This window comes from Heptranchias perlo, chromosome 11 (assembly GCF_035084215.1).
Source record: "Heptranchias perlo isolate sHepPer1 chromosome 11, sHepPer1.hap1, whole genome shotgun sequence".
Lineage (NCBI taxonomy): Eukaryota > Metazoa > Chordata > Chondrichthyes > Hexanchiformes > Hexanchidae > Heptranchias > Heptranchias perlo.
This window is the reverse complement of record NC_090335.1, coordinates 58,167,170-58,185,056: the sequence shown is the minus strand read 5'-3', so window position 1 is coordinate 58,185,056 and position 17,887 is coordinate 58,167,170. Positions and strand designations below refer to the sequence as shown.

The following is a 17,887-nucleotide window of genomic DNA, read 5'->3' as shown; positions in this document are numbered from 1 at the left end:
GGGAAAAAGGCATCAAAAATGAAAAGTTCAATATTTAAAAAATCAAAAACCCTGAAAAATAACAAAAACAAATCATGATGAGCTACACTCTAATTCATATGCTTTCCTTAACTTACAATGCTAAATCTCCTTAAACTGTAGGTTCATGGTGGTTCACCATGGCTTAATGATGACTTTTATTTGATGTATTGATCATATTGACAATTGTAGCCAATATAATCAGTACTGACTGTTCCCTTGATTCTAAAAGAGGAGAAACATTTTTTTTAAAAACAGGGAATTGAAAATCTACATGTTAACAAAAAAAAAGCAAAGATTTAATCAAAACATATTATGGACCTTTTTCACCACTGTCCTGGAAAGAGCTAAATCAATCAATTAAAGCTCCACAACATATTAAGCAACACTCATCATAGTCAGAGAAACATATAGCACTTTAAAATTCACTATCAGATACTGTTTGCTATTCCTTTGAGAACAATTGGATTTAGACCATGGAATTAAGTTCATTTGGCAGAGTATGAATTTACCAGACTGCGAAATTGTTAACCTTGTTCTGCTTTTACCACTTGGAGGAATGTGTTATGTCTATGAAAAATAGTAAGAACAATCTAGACAAAAGCAAGGAAAATGTGAAAATTGGACTGTGATTTTAAAGGTAATTATAATGTTTTGCATCTAATTACTGAATCACTGACAGTATTGAGCACTCAAATGTCTCAACTCTTCGAGGTTCAAAACACAGTACACACACCTCTAGTCATGTATCATCTGCACAAAGATACTAAATAACTATTATTTTGTAAATAACTATATTCATCAAAGTCAGGATAATAGTGCTGGAGAATGAATTGTCATTATGTTTTGTAACAGTTGCGGCATTCAGCATTAGGCACTCCTAAGTCAGGAGACGGCTTAAAACAATGGGGTAGATTTTTGTCCTCACTGAGGGAGGTTATCAGGTGGGGAAGCTCGCAAACACTTTATACAACCAGCCTAATTTACATTCTATTGATATGGAATTAAAATCAGGCGGGTTCTATAAAGGCTGTAAGATCTGTTCCACCAGATTACTATCAAGGCAGATTTTCAATTTATGACTGCCCATTTATCGACTGAAAGCCAGCAGTTGTATACCGGGGGGAGGGGCTGGGGGATCTTGGCTGCCTAATGATGGCTACCTAATTGATGCCCAAGGCCCACCTGATGCATTTGACCTGTAATTGGGCAAGCAACCCATTTGACAAAGCATAAGGCTGTTGAGATATGCTGGTTGTAGGACCATGGAATGCATGCCACACGCACTCAGTCTAGTTGTACCAGGCGGTAAATGGTCTAACCCAACCATCCTTTCATTCACCTAGTTTCCCCCTCTCCCTATCGTCCCCTCCCTCCTGATCACTTCCACTCCACTCTCCCGATCGCTTCCTCTACCCAAAATTGAAATCCTCTTAGTCAGCGAGCTGCCTGGGGATGCCCAGCAGGTAGGCGGCGCAAACCAATTTACAGGCCTACGGGTCTAAGAGATCGAGGGATCGATTTTCGGACGTCGGAGACGGCGGGTTCGTGGCGGGGGGGCTCTGAAAATCGGGGATTCCCGGGGCGGGTCCGGAGCCCAGCTCCAACCCACCCACTTCCAGGTTTCCCAGTACCGCGCTTAGATGCGCTCGCATCCCCCCCATGTGGGACTCCCGCTGGCAATTAAAGCCGGCGGGATCCCACTTAAGGCAATTAATTAGATAGTTCAGGTCGTTTACAGACCTGATTTGTAGGATATTTTAGGAGGGGTGGGATTTTCAACTCAACTGAGCGTGTTTCCCTTACTGAGGGAAACACTCCCAGTTGAAATAGACATATTGCAGCCACCAGCCTGTGGCAGCTGCAAAGGTCCATTTGACAGGTGGGGATGGGAGACCCTCACTCATTGCAGGAGGCCACTCTTGTCACTTTGGGCAAAGTTTGGCCTGCACCATCCTCCTCCCAACAATAAAATTCACAAACTTGCAACCTCAACCCCGGTGTGCAGAAACATGTACCGACCTTGCAGACGCCCTCAGATGTACATCTTCCAGATGGGGGCTGCCATAGCTGCAGTCATGACCTCCTCGGAGGATGAACAGCATCACCAGCCTCGCCGGCCACGCCATCCACCTCTGACACGTGGAGCACCACAACACAGTGCTGTGACACATCCACCTGCACAGCAGGAGGGAGGGCAACCACAGAGAAAGATGCATCGCAGAAGGCACTATCCTCGCCACAGGGTTTACAGACCGAGGCTCAGCTTCCTGGACCTTTCTGAGCAGCAGTGCACACGGAGGCTCAGAGTCACTCGACATGTAGTCGTGGACATCTGCAGCCTCCTTCATGCCGAGCTGCTCCCCGCTGGCCCGAGCACCATCTTCTTACCTGTCGCTGTCAAAGTCACCACTGCCCTCAACAACTTCTCCTCCACATCCTCCCAGGGTGCCACCGGGGACATCGCCGACATCTCTCAGTCGTCTGCACAAAAGAGCCCTGCCAATACACCTACACCCACTCTGCAGTGACACAATGGGTGGCATCAGGTGTGGGTCTTCATGTGATCCTCAGGAAAGGGCGTTATTGCACAAACCAGACAAGATTTGCAAAGACGTGGCAGTAGTAGTGACAATATAATATTTAATGTGAGTTGAACCAAAATCAAATATAAATAAAAAACATGACAAAGCATCAAACACTCTTGTGCATCCCCTTTGTGCTCAGGAAACCTTTGCCTTACGCTTCCTACTACTCATACATGATGCATCCCCTGTGGCTGCAGCAGAGGTAGTGGCAGGTTGGGTGAGGGTGACCGTGAAAGTGGGTGAGTATGAGTCAGAGCCATGTGATTGTATGAGGATTGGGTTGAGTGGTCGTGGTGGGATGAGTACTGGTGAGGTGAGTAAGTGCAGGTAAGATGAGGATGAGCTTTGAGTAGGTGTGAGGAGTGATGTGACAGAGTAGTGTTGGCAGTGCAGAAGGAGATTTGGGGTGGGGGCGGTAATGTGGTAGATGGAGTGTAGGGGAATGAGTAAGTTTACTCACATCGGCTGATCTACTTGGGTCATTGAAGCGCCTCCTGCACTGTATGCAGGTTCATGATATGTTGGTGGTGCTGGTGACCTCCTCTGCCACTTCGAGCCAGGCCTTCGTGGTGGCAGAGGCAGGCCTCTTCCTTCCGTCTGCCAGGGAGAAGATCTCTGACCTCCCCCTCCTCCTCACCCCATCCAGTAGAACCCGGAGTGAGGCATCATTAAACCTGAGAGAAGCCTTCCCCCTGGGCTGCTCCATGCTGTAATTTTGGCTCCTTTCTGCAGCATCAGTCAGTGGAGGACTACCCCTTTAAATAGGGCTCCTCCAGCTGACGGCCTATGATGCGGCTGCACAGTCCGTCCGCTGCACAGCTTTCCAGCGCGAAACCCGGAAGCCAAGGTTTCAATTGGGCTGCAATCGCGTGCGGAGCACCCCGAATTCACTGGGCGCGTTACCCACGGGCCCAGTCGACCCCCCGCTGCCAACCCACCTCCCTCCTAAAATCGAGCCCCTATTGTTTTTGACTCGACTCTGCACTCAACATGTCAATCATTGCAGTGCAACAATCAACAAAGAAAACAGAATTCTAAGCTATATAGTTAAAGCAATAGAAAGGAGGTGATTCAGAAGTGACCTTATAGAGGTACTTGAGACAGTATTGTATCGAAAAGGTAAATTGGGAACACTACTTCAAACTGAACCATGACAGTAGCACAAGGTTGCACATGTTCAAACTGGTGAAAAGCAAATTTAAGAATGACGTCAGGAGATTCTTCATCACACAAAGAGCAATCAACACATCATATAAACCTAGCTATAATAATGAAATGAAAAACTTGAATCATCTCAGAAACAGCTGGATGCTATGATAGGGTTCTGTAGACTCATTCTCTATAATGAGCCTAGACGGCTGAATGGCCTTCCTTTTGCATATTTATATTATAATCTTGTGAATCAGCATTACTGCAGCATCCATTAAGCTATTGGAAATCTATGACTTATCCATTGGTGTCCCAGTACAATTTCTCTAAACCTTCCATGCACTCAGCAATCATGTGGATCAATTTCATTAAACATCCAATCTAGTTACAATTGGTTCCACCTGAATCCACTTATTATACCATGTAATATGCAAGGAAAAAATGTGCTCTACCACATAAGACAACAAAGAAGTTTGGCAGTGCTAAATGGTAAATACTTCAATGCAGGGAGTTTATTGAATAAGGCAGATGAGCTGAGGACACAGATGGACATGTGGAAGTATGATATCTTAGCTATTACTGAAACATGGCTTAAACAGGGGCAGGAATAGCAGCTCAACATTCCTGGTTACAGGGTTTTCAGACGAGAGAGAGGGGGGGGGGGAAGGGAATAAAAAAGGGGGGGGAAGGGGAATATTGATAAAGGAAATAATGACAGCTCTGAGGAGGGATGATATGTTAGAAGGATCATCAAATGAGGTCATATGGGTTGAGCTAGAGAACAAAAAAGGGGCAATCACACTGCTGGGAGTGTACTATAGACCTGCCCCCCCACCATGCAGTCAGAGGGAGATAGCAGAGCAAATATGTAGGCAAATTTCTGAGAAGTGCAAAAACAATAGGGCAGTAAGGGTAAGGGATTTCAACTACCCTAATATTAACTGTGATAGGATCAGCGTAAAAAGTATAGAGGGCACAGAATTCTTAAAATGCATTCAGGAAAACTTTTTTTTAGCCAGTATGTGGCAAGCCCAACAAGAGAGGAGGCAGTTCTGGACTTAGTTTCAGGGAATGAAGCTAGGCAGGTGGAAGTATTATCAGTGGGAGAGCATTTTGGTGGTAGTGATCATAATTCAGTTAGATTTAACATAGTCATGGAAAAGGACAAAAATAGAACAGGAGTAAAAGTTCTCAACTGGGGAAAGGCAAACTTTACTAAGCTGAGAAGTGATTTAGCAAAAGTGAACTGGAAACAGCTACTTGAAGGTAAATCAGTGGCAGAACATTGGGAGGCATTCAAGGGGGAGATAATGAGGGTTCAGAGCACAAAGAAAAAGGGTGGGAATGCCAAATCTAGAGCCCCCTGGATGTCAAGGAGCATACAGATGTCCGATACGGAGAGCTCAATACTGCAGAAAGTCTAGAGGAGTATAGAAAGTGCAGGGGTGAAATTAAAAAGATTAGGAAAGCAAAGAGGGCATGAAAAAATACTGACAAGTAAGATCAAGGAGAACCCAAAGATGTTTTATAAATACATTAAGAGCAAGAGGATAACTAAGGAAAGAGTAGGGCCTATTAGAGACCAAAAAGGTAACCTATTTATGGAGGCGGAAGATGTGGGCATGGTTCCAGATGAATACTTTGCATCTGTCTTCACAAAAGAGAGGGACGATGCAGACATTGTAGTTAAGGAGGAGGAGTGTGAAATATTGGATGGGATAAACATAGTGAAGGAGGCAATATTAAGGGGATAAATCGCCATGCCTGGATGAATTGTATCCCAGGCTGTTAAGAGAAGCAAGGGAAGAAATAGCAGAGGCTCTGACCATCATTTTCAAATCTTCTCTGGCTACAGGTGTGGCGCCGGAGGATTGGAGGACTGCTAATGTTGTACCGTTGTTTAAAAAGGGAGAAAAGGATAGACAGAGTAATTACAGGCCAGTCAGCCTTACCTCGGTGGTGGGCAAATTATTGGAAACAATTCTGAGGGACAATGTTAATCGTCATTTAGAAAGGCACAGATTAATCAAGGACAGTCAGTCTGGATTTATTAAGGGAAGGTCGTGTCCGACTAACTTGGCTGAATTTTTTGAGGAGATAACAAGGAGGGTCGATGAGGGTAATGCGTTTGATGTAGTCTACGTGAATTTTAGCAAGGCTTTTGACCAGTTCCCACATGGCACACTGATCAGAAAAGTAAAAGCCCATGGGATCTAAATGAAAGTGGCAAATTGGATCCAAAATTGTCTCAGTGGCAAGAAACAAAGGGTAATGGTCGATGGGTGTTTGTGTGACTGGAAGGCTGTTTCCAGTGGGGTTCCACAGAGTTCAGTACTAGGTCCCTTGCTTTTTGTGGTCTATATAAATGATTTAGACCTAAATGTAAGGGGCATAATTAAGAAGTTTGCAGATGATACAAAAATTGGCCGTGTGGTAGATAGTGAGGAGGAAAGCTGTGGACTGCCGGAAGATATCAATGGACTGGTCAGGTGGGCAGAAAATTGGCAAATGGAATTCAATCCAGAGAAGTGTGAGGTAATGCATTTGGGGAGGGTAAACAAGGCAAGGGATACATAATAAATGGGAGGATACTGAGAGGTGTAGAGGAACGGAGGGACCTTGGAGTGCATGTCCACAGATCCCTGAAGGTAGCAGGACAGGTAGAGCTGGTTAAGAAGGCATACGGGATATTTTCCTTTATTAGCTGAGGCACAGAATATAACAGCAGGGAGGTTATGCTAGAACTGTATAAAACACTAGTTAGGCCACAGCTTGAGTACTGTGTACAGTTCTGGTCACCACATTACAGGAAAGATGTGATTGCACTAGAGAGGATATAGAAGTGATTTACGAGAATGTTTCCAGGGCTGGAGAATTTTAGCTATGAGGAAAGATTGGATAGGCTGGGGTTGTTCTCTTTGGACCAGAGGAGGCTGAGGGGAGATTTAATTGAGGTGTATAAAATTAGGAGGGGCCTAGATAGCGTGGATATGGAGGACCTATTTCCCTCAGCAGAGGCATCAGTGACCAGGGGACATAGATTTAAAGTAATTGGTAGAAGGATTAGAGGGGAGCTGAGAAGAAATATTTTCACCCAGAGGGTGGTGGGGGTCTGGAAAGGGTGGTAGAAGCAGAAACCCTCAACTCATTAAAAAAATACTTAGATGTGCACTTGAAGTGCCATAACCTACAGGGCTACGGACCAAGCACTGGAAATTGAGATTATGATAGATAGCTCTTTTTCGCCCGGCACAGACACAATGAGCCGAATGGCCTCCTTCTGTGCTATAACTTTCTATGATTCTATAAGGGTGAAGAGCCTATATTTCTGTCATGTGCAATTACGCATCACCAATACAGGTTCTGGACTAATGGATGGAACAATAAAACCAAGAACAAGAAGTTGTTTCTGCGCATGTACAGAAGACCTCGGTGTTTGAACTATTTGCAGATGTCAATTGTATCCATGTGGTTTATATCAATGTGTTCACTGTATTCAGGTGGTGCGTATCAATTGGGGACTCTTGTATCCATTAATAAGAGAGCTGATCTAGGGTGTGGTGGGGGATGTAATGTGGAGCTCTGTGAATAAAGGTTTGGAAGCAACTGAAGACTAGGCTCTAGTATTCTATCCTTCACCACCTGGCTACCCAATTTATAACAGCAGAGCCTTTCCCAACCCTGTTTTTGAAGCATTTATCTGCATAAATTTGTACAATCTTTCTCTTATTGGCACAAATATGATTTCCCTTCTCTACCCTCATTCTTGTTTCGCTTACTAACTCCACTTTTGTTCATTTTCTGTCTCCAGTGTTACTCCTTTATTGTCCCTTATCCTATTTTCATAGTTACATACGAGAGTTAGTGGATTGAGGAAAGCATTTATATTAGTAGTTTATAGAAGGGAAAAGATATCCCTAACTAAAAGAATCCCTTACCTGCCAGAACCAGCTGCCCTGCAGTATACAGAGGCTTGTCCTCAAAAGCTCCAGTACTATGTTCCCACGGAGGAAGACTTCAAGAAAGATGCTGATGGAACCGCCAAACACTGCCACCAACAGCAGGATGTGCACATGAATGTCAAGCATCGCACGCCCATGGACATGGTAATAAAACAAGAAACCTGCAAACAAAATAAAATTTTAAAGAGGATAGATTGAATACTTTCTTTGTGATTTTCAAAGCCTCTGGGTTTTACCAGGTGAACCACCGAGAGGAGCGATCTCTCCCCTCGACCAATCAGATCGCAGCATTTTTAACAGCTGCATTCACTGTCTCTGCAGGCTTGCAGCGTTAAACCAGGAAGTGAAAGGTACAACATTTTAAATCAGTGTAAAAACAGTTAGGCAGTGAAATAGAGAGGGTAAGAAATAATTGAATTAAACTAGGTCCCTTGCTTTTTGTGGTATATATTATTGATTTGGACTTGAATGTGGGGAGCTTGATCAAGAAGTTTGCAGATGATACAAAAATTAGCTGTGTGGTAGATAGTAAGGAGGAAAGCTGTAGACTGCAGGAAGATATCAATGGACTGGTCAGGCGGGCAGAAAAGTGGCAAATGGAATTCAATCCAAAGAGGTGTGAGGTAATGCATTTGGGGAGGGCAAACAAGGCAAGGGAATACACAATAAATGGGAGGATACGAGAGGTGTAGAGGAACAAAGGGACCTTGGAAAGCATATCCACATATCACTGAAGGTAGCAGGATGGTTAGATAAGGTGGTTGAGAAGGCATACGGGATACTTTCCTTTATTAGCTGAGGCATAGAATATAAGAGCAGAGAGGTTATGCTAGAACTGTATAAAACGTTGGTTGGGCCACAACTTGAGTACTGCATACAATTTGGTCATCACATTACAGGAAAGATGTGATTGCACTAGAGAAGGTACAGAGGAGGTCTACAAGGATGTTGCCAGGGCTGGAGAATTTTAGCTATGAGAAAAGACTGGAAAGGCTGGGGTTGTTTTCTTTGGAACAAAGGAGGCTGAGGGGAGATTTAACTGTGGTATATAAAATTATTACAGGATTATAGTGGATAGGGAGGACCTTTTTCCCTTAGCAGAGGGGTCAGTGACCAGGGGCATAAATTTAAAGTAATTGGTAGAAGGATTAGAGGGGAGCTGAGGAGAATTTTTTTCACCCAGAGGGTGGTGGGGGTCTGGAACTCACTGCCTGAAAGGGTGGTAGAGGCAGAAACCCTCAACTCATTTAAAAAGTACTTGGATGAGCACTTGAAGTGCTGTAACCTATATGGCTATAGGTTACAGCACTTCACTAAGTGCTGGAAAGTGGGATAAAGCTGGATAGCTCTTTTTTGGCCGGCACGGACACGATGGGCCGAATGGCCTCCTTCTGCACCTATGAAAAGATACCAAAGAGAAAAGTAAAAAAAAATTAACATTTTTTTTAAATGACCAAAAACTAGTAAAGTAAGCAGTAATAGGACTCCACATTTTTAGAAGTTAATTTTTAGTTGTTTGGCAGTCATTAAAACTTAGTTTAGTCCTGCATTTTTATGTGCACCTATTTGGCGGCATAATTAGTTACTTCCCATCTGTGCAGATAAGCAAGTTTGTACTTTTTCAATGATTTCTCTGATTGCAGCGTGCGATATCCCTTTAATTCAAAGCTGTCATATCACCAGCAAACCACTAGGAGCAAGTTCTGGATTTCTGCATGTCACTGCGCATATGCGAACGCTGGCACTTGCTCTTCCATTTAGTCACTAACAACGGAGAGCACTGTTGAGATCTCCGTTATTTTGTGAGCGATTTCTGCCCCAATCTATTTTTAGGTGTTGATTGGGTGATAAATATTGGCCAGGACACTGGGTAGAATAGTGCCATGGGATAGTTTACATCCACCCGAGAGAGCAGATGGGGCCTCGGTTTAACGTCTCATCTGAAAGACGGCACCTCTGACAGTGCAGCATTCCCTCAGTACTGCACTTGAGTGTCAGCCTAGATTTTGCGCTCAAGTCCCTGGAGTGGGGCTTGAACCCATAACCTTCTGACTGAGAGGTGAGAGTGCTACCACTGAGTCATAGCTGACAGCAGTGAATCTTGCCTGCCAGGAGGTCGTGGCCAGGCTCAATAGTCTGCACAATACTAGTGTGCCACCTATGATGCTCTGCACTCTTGGGAACTCTACCACCAGGAAACGTTTTGTGCTCTGCTGAGCTGATGTCTCGAATGTGTTTCCCCTTTCCCCTTTCAAATGGCCCTGTCACTTGCTTCCTGCATCTGTGGACAGCTGACTGACTGACTGTTTTAGTATCTGTCACTGGTGGTGGCTTTACAGTAGTCAGTGGCATGAAAGAGCCTTCCCTATAGTATAAGTTGTCTGCAGGCTAGCCTCCAGCAAGTGGCACAGCAGCCTCCTATGTGAAACAAAGCTGCCAAAGACAGGTCTCCACTGGCATGCTTAGGAAGGAGTGTCTAGGCCAGTAAATGTGGATCATGGAGTAAGGGTGTGTACATAATGCATGAAATATAGTCACATCTTCCCTTTATTGTCCTGTCAAGAATTGCTCTCCCGCTTCCAAATGCGGATGCGTCATCAGAACCCCAAAGACATTTCCATCCTGCCCAGGAAATGGCAGCTGAAAGCAAGAGTTTAGAAAAAACGTTCTGCAATGGATAAAAGTCTAACTGGCCTCTACATAAAGACATTTTTTCTAATCTTTCCTTTAATTCTTTTCATGTTAATTTTAAATTTGTGCCCACTGGCTACTGTCTCACCGAACAGTGGAAACAATCGATCAATATTTACCTTACTGTGACACAGCAACTCAAACGTTACTTCAACAACACCTCCCTCCCCCGTGACCTCTACCACAGGGAAGGACAAGGGCAGCAAAGTCATGCAAAATATCATCACCTGCAAGATTCTCTTCAATTCGTACCATCCTGGCTTGTACATTTATCCCCGTTCCTTCGTCATTGCTGGGTCAATATCCTGGAATTCCATCATGGGAGCACTGTCACACAAAGACTGCAGTGGCTTAAGGAGAAGGTCCGCCACCACCTCCTCAAGGCAACTAGGGATAGGGAATAAATTCAGCCTTGCCAGCATTGTCCACATCCCGAGTACAAATTTTTAAAAAGCCATTGAGAAGGTAGGGATGAGATTAACTCAAATGATCTGAGGGGGTGAGAGGTTTTAGTTATCAAGAGAGACTAGAAAAATTGGGAATCATTTCATTAGAACAAAAAAGGTTCAGAAGAAATCTATGTATTCAAAATTATGAAATGTTTCAATAATGGGAAAAATTATTACACAGGTTGGTGAGGACATAAATTTGAGACCATCATAAAAAGAATGGAGGGAGAAGTTAAAATTTGTTTTAGACATAGGATTGTTAAGACATGGAATACTTAACAGAAACAATGGCGGAAGCAGAATCCATAATATTTTTTAAAAGGGGATGTGGATAAATATTTGAAAAAGAAAAATTTTGAAGGGTATGGGGAATGAGGCTAATTGGATACTTTTTCAGAGAGCTGGCACAAACCTGACGGACTGAATGACCTCCTTCTGTGCTGTAAGATTCTATGATTATAATTGTTCATCCTGTGACTCACTAGCCCATTTACAACATGCATAAGGAGGTGGCTTCAGTTTTTTGGAGACTCAGCCTGCATTTTGAAAATTCCTTTTTGCTGTGAACACAAGTAAACATTATGGAGAGACATACTTGAATCGTATCACATGCTTCTGAAGCATTTGGTTAAGGAAACTGAATGCAAGTTGCCATGATAGGTACAAGATCACAAACAATGGTCAGTAAGAGTTATCCTCTCGAGTGAAATGAATAAGTGAGATTGTTTGACTAAGGAAATGAATCCTCACCTTAGGGAGTGGATACAGAGAGTCAGTCAGCAATCAATTGGGTTGCGCAGGAAAATAGGAATCTGACAGTGGGTACCGTCATTAACACACCAGCAAATGTGTTGTACATTGTGTGTTAGCTTGGGTCAGTTGGTAACACTCGTACTTCTGAGTCAAAGATTTTGGGTTCAAGCCCCACTCCACGACTTCAGCACACAATCTAGGCTGATATTTCAGTGCAGTTCTGAGGGCGTGCTGCATTGTCAAAAGTGTTCTCATTCAGATGAGATGTTAAATGAAGGCCCTGCCTATCTATTCCAATAGCTCAGAATGCTAAAGGTTCCATGCCACAGTTCGAAGAGCGGGAGTTCTCTTGATGTCAAAGGGACATGTATATAAGATTAAATGTACGAGATTTAGGAAAAAGAGGAGAAACTGTTTTACACAGGGTTGTGAGGCTGTGGAATGCATTACCAGAGGTTAGTGATTGAAGCGGAGACCATGTCAACATTTAAGAATAGGTTAGATAGGTTGTTGAAGGATAGGAGAAAAAAGGGATATGGGACCAGGGGGTGGAATTAGGACTACTGGTTGTGTGGGTGACAACACCAACATGGACTGGTTGGGCTGAATTCTGTGTTGCGATTCTTTCAACCGCCATCAGCAAAAGCTACAGATCATTGTTGTTTGTGGGACACTGCTGTGTGTAAAATGGCTCCGACATTTGCCTAATAACAATAGTGACTGTACTTTCAAAGCAATTCACTATATATGAGAAGCTCTTTTGGGAGATTTCCAGGATGTGATAAAGTGCTATATAAACACAAGTCCTTCCTTTACATGTACAGCCACAGGAATAGGAAAGCTGAACTATCATGATAACAATCACCTAACAAGTATAATTGTGTCACAGATATTTCCAACTATTCCTTTTCAAACTCTACTCTTCCTAGCTAGTGTATATGGGCTATAGGTGTCAAATAAAGTTTTCTAACCATATTAGCAGCCAAAATCATTAAACCAGATTGATTTTTAAAAGTTTCTTGAGCAATTGATAATTGACGTGGTTTCTTTGAAGATTATACTTATTTATCACATTTTTTTGACAATTTACCACATTGGATGAGCATTTTGGGTCACTGTGTGGTGAGTGCCCCCATGTGGCCAAATCTCAGTTATAAATGATAAACAGTTAGGTCAGTGTTTTTTGTTACTTTAAGAATAAATTAGCAAACCTTCAATGAAGACTGCAATGGCAAGCATGAGCCTGTCCAAGGCCAATGGCACTGCAGGGGTTATGTGAACTATAATGTCCACAATCCCTGAGATGCCGAAGAAGAGATACATAGTTGCATGCTGCCAGTTCATCAGGTGGTCCCAATGCTGTTCCTCATAGTTATACAGCTTCAGATGGGGCCCATCAGGAACAAATTGCTCCGCTATCATACCTGCAATAAAGAATAAAAGATTAAAAGGATATCTCAGTCTCATAGCTAATCAGTATTCTTCTTCAAACCCTGGACACTTCATGTCCTTTTATGTTTATTGGATGGAGAACACCTTAATACATTGTATTGTACAAAATTACATGAGGATGCTTATTTCCCCCAATTTTTGGTTTTCTTTCTCTGCATCCTCCATAAAGGGCACACTAATGAGCCGTCAGAACCCCTGCGAAAATTCACCCTCCGTGTGCTGGAAGTGCACAATATTGTGGAAGTGAGCTGATCCCGTAATATGAAATGAGGTCTTATTATTGCAGTGCAGGCCACAAAGAGCAGTGGTCCCTTGCACTACTGCACCCTGAGTGCATTATCAGTCTCTCAGTCTTATGCACAACAGCCAGGCAACTTTAACTAAATTTTATTTACAGTATTCTAAATTCTATCTTTTATCCTCTAACAGTAGTAGCTCTGTAAATTGTTAGGTTATACAGATTCTCTTTAAAAATAACGGCATGGAGTTTCCTCCAAGGGCACAATTGGGAAATTGCATCCAAAATGCACTCAAGTTTCCACGTAAACTAATTAACATAAGCCTGAATGTAAAATCTCCCATGAAAAAGTGCAATCAGCCAGCGTAATCGATTCGTGACTGGAACAGAGCCACAAGGTGCTAGGGTGGGGCAGTATAAAAGGTGAGAGGGAAAAAAAATCCCTTCAGAGTGAAACTGGAAACTACAAGGGAAGCAGCACTTATCTCTGTCACAATAATTTTTACAGTAATTAATTTAAATCTCTCTGTACAGAGTCTGAAGTATTTTTAAACTTTACCCACCCTGCAGAGGAATAGCCAGAAAATGAGCAGATCGTTCAATTTCTTTTAAAGATGTATGATGTCTGCAGCAGCAGGCAGGCCTGAGGCTTTAATTCATTGCTGGTCAGCTATTTTCACTGGATTCTTGTGACCACGGTGCTTATGTGCCTGAGAATCTGGGCGCAATGTAATAAACCCCCCCGAACAAGCGCAATTGGAAGAAACTTGCATTTTGGTGCTGGGGGCATAGCCAGTTTCGTGGGCAGGGACTCATTCAGGCACAGGGATTAATGGACGCACGTAAAAGATCACGGGTACTTGGGAGAATTATAGTTATAAGCTTAATTTATTTACATCCAAAAATCCATGATCTTTTACGCGACTTGACTTGTTTGCGCCCAGATTCCGTGTGTATCTGGAAGCAAATCAAAAGGAACATCCCAGCCAACATTTTCAGGTTCCTATATTATTGTTGCTCTGCAGAGCTTCAGAATTTGGCATCTGTTTAATTATACTGTTAAAATCAATTCCAACTGAGGGTATGATCAGTTACATTGATGTAACTGCAAAATAACCTAGCACATGGTTCCTGATGTGGTAAAAATCAATAATTATGTGGTATTTTGTATTAAGTTACCAATGAACTCACTGTGGGCTGCATATAACATATTGAGAATATTTGTTGAGGAGTCAGAGGATACAACTTGTATCCAAGTAGGCTGATCTACCAAATCACAATCAATAAAACATATGAATGTGCTATGCACAGCACTGTGCTTGGATATTGATCATATCCAACAGTTCCTTATTGTACTACGTGTTAGGGTAAGTAAGCTGACCACATTTTCCATGACTTGACCACGAGAATGCAGGGTAACGTTGCCAACACTGGCTGAACGTATTCCCAGAGGTTTGATCATGTGGCATTTGATCACGTGACATTTGCCCACAGTTTTCAAACGTTATTGCATTTACCGTACAAAGATTGGGTCCCCTGTAGGGGAGTGCCTTTGCTTGTGCATAACAGTATCTTTAGAAAAGAAAAGTTAAAGGATACCCATTTTGATACTCTTTGCTGCCTCTCTAACCTTGACTCCACACTCACTTTTATTTCATAGTGTTGTTTTGAGAGTTACCAAGCCACTGCCCAAGAAACTAGCTCCTGTAGGAGCTGAGCACCATGTGTTGATGTATTTATAGACCTTTATAGATATGACGACACAACACGGAAGCCTGACATGTTCTATCCAATTATAATACATAAAAATTAAGCCTTCCAACCACTTTCATGCCCCAGTTGGTCAGTGCACACCAATTACATGCAAGTGGGAAAAATGGTCACAATTCGATGCAATTTAACAGCAGAGAAGTCCCATGACAAAAATGCACCTGCCACCTAAAACTAGTTCAGCATCTTTGATTCACACCACATGAGAACAGCTGGGTCTGAAATGATTGTTAATTGCTCTGTAAAGAATTTATGTAATTATTGACAATGTTTGTCTTTGTTAATCTGTGACTATCTTTAAAATGCTGCACACTTCATTCAGCACTAATAACTACTGACAACCTGCACAAAGGAACGAGACTAGAAACCAATCGGAATTCCGATCGCAAATAATTAACAAAGTTGTCTCATCTTTTTAATTCTCTTTCTTTCGCCCACTGCCATTACTCCATTTTCACAACCTTCAGATCAAGTCCAATCCTTTATTGCAAAAAAAGCTTAGCACCTCACTACATATCTTTGTCCTTACCAAACCCAGCAAGACATTATGGGATAAATTTTCATCTTCACCACTTCGGCAGTAATCTGGCCGAGCACATCTTCTGCCTGTGTAGAACCGGCTAGTTTTCATTCAGTTGATCCACTCCACCAGATTACTACCCAGATGGCGAAGATGAAAATTTATTTCTGTAAATTCCGTGAAAAAATAAGCATTAAATAAATGCACATTCGTTTTTATTACAATAATGTCTTATGTGAACACCATTTATCTGCTCCTCCTTCACTCTGCTGGGTGTTGAAGTGTGCTTTTTTTTAGCCTATTCTCCTTGCTTCCTTTAGGTGCAACCTGAGGGCCAGTATCACGAGAAGTGATTGGCTGCTCTTATGGTACAAAAGGCACATGGGACAGAGGTGGCCCTCCTGTCATGACACCGTGGTTCTAGGAATGTGCCGATGCAGGTTGTATCTCTAGAATGTCCGTCTGAGCACCTTGTCCTTGCCCCACATGCAGCCCTGAGGGAATAGTTCGGATGCCTCGCACATCCAGCTGTCCTGAGAAACAGCAGCCTCATGCAGGTCTGCTCCAGCAGTCACCGTTCAACTGGTCCCAGGACATGTTTGTCCACTGATTAATGGCATGTCCAACAGTTGCTATCAGATCCTGAAAGCCCCAAGAGACAGCAGGCTGTATCCCAATCCCAAGTATCAGAAAGCCAGAACACAGTGTTGCCTAACCTATCCAAACTGCCTCCAAAGCTACGTTCTGTGCTTCCGTGGAGGATGACACACTGACTAGTCCTAGGCCACCTCTGAGGTGGGGACTGCCACAGATTCCAATGAAGTTGCTACACGTTCCATTGATTCCTGCAATGAGGAAAAGAGCTTCCCTGATGTTACCGAAAATTATATCTGTAGACTTCACAGTCGCACCTGTCAGTTGCTGCACGTACGTTAAAAACTAACCTCAGTACCTGCATGTTCAGGCAAGGGCCCATGAGAATCGAGTCCCATGATTCTTTTGCCAAAGACTACCATCACCCACAACGTCGGCTGGGAACCTGTCACATCTTCATTCACTCCCCACTCCTCCAGCTCCCTCATGGTCTGTGAATCACCCGGTGTCACATTATCTACTCCCCCCCCCCCACCCCGGTAATAGTATCTGAGCTGGTGCGTGGGAGTGAGAAAGCAAGTGATGTACGGGGTAATATTAAAAGGGATGAAGCAGTGGAACATAGGGCAGGATATTGCTCCAGCGACTCTTGGGTGGGCTGGTCATTATCATCCACATTTTCATCCTCAGCATTAATCTATGAGGAAGAAATATTTTCTCTCCTCTCCTTCCTCTGTTGTCATGTTGCTGTGATGGACCTTCTAGGAAAAAGAGGCTTAAGCCAAAAATGGGAGAGAAGAACCTTTAGAGATTGAAAAGACAGTGAAAGATAAAGATTGTTCTGGTGGCTTTTGGTTTACAGGGATACCATAATGAATGTCTAGGTCCACAGCCACTAACCTGCAGCCTGCACTGTCCTACCAATCTCACCATCTTCCACAGCTAGAGCCAAGTATCTCCACAATAGATCTATTGCCTGCTACTCGAACTGGGTCAGCTCATATTTATTCTGGATCCTCACACCAGTGGCCTGCCTTTCCTAGATATTGTGTGGCAGGTTCTCTTAGAACTATATTAACAGTATTAAGTGAAGATTAGTATGTGAAGGATATCTCTCCCAGTTGGCATCAGACAGCTTCAGTTACACATCTGCTGGTAGCACCCTGTTAAAGTAGACAAATGTTTTTAAGCTGATACATACAAGGATGTAAGTCATGGAAGGGGAAATGCCAACACATATTGCAAGATCAAGTGTTAGGGAGCCCATGCAACACAGAGCAGCAAAGGTGAACTTGAGCTCCAAGTAATAATTGGTGATCAGTGTGTTTGTGCCAATAGTACCTAAGAGAAAAAAAAGAGATAGTGAGTGTTCTCTTACCTTGCCTGTCCTATCAGATCATTAAACTTTTTCCAGTACTGGTTCTGGGGCTGAGAGAGGTGGGACTCAGTGCAAATGCCTTCTCACTCCTATTAGCTCACCAGACAGTTATTTAAGGTTTCTGCCCATGTATACCCAGTAGCCTTTCTATCTTTTGCTGTGTTTCATCTAGGAGGGTCTTAATATCAGACTTTTTGAAGTTTTGTGCTCTTCTTCTAAGTAACTTACAGCATAAAACTAAATTTAAAAAAAAACAAATGCAATTTAGTTATAGCAAGTAGCATTTTTTAGTGAATCAAGGTCCCTAGTGTAGTTAACATTCTCT

At 43.0% G+C, this 17,887-nt stretch overlaps 1 protein-coding gene across 1 annotated transcript in view; it reads right to left on the bottom strand.

Moving 5' to 3' along the window:
- LOC137327397 (transmembrane protein 45B-like) overlaps positions 1 to 17,887 on the bottom strand; it is a 75,106-nt gene that overhangs the window by 5,180 nt on the left and 52,039 nt on the right. The window contains exons 3-4 of the mRNA XM_067993140.1: positions 12,822 to 13,034; positions 7,694 to 7,878 (exon numbers count right to left, since the gene is read on the bottom strand). Of these exons, the coding sequence (XP_067849241.1) occupies positions 7,694 to 7,878; positions 12,822 to 13,034 (398 nt within the window). The remainder of the gene's footprint in view (positions 1 to 7,693; positions 7,879 to 12,821; positions 13,035 to 17,887) is intronic.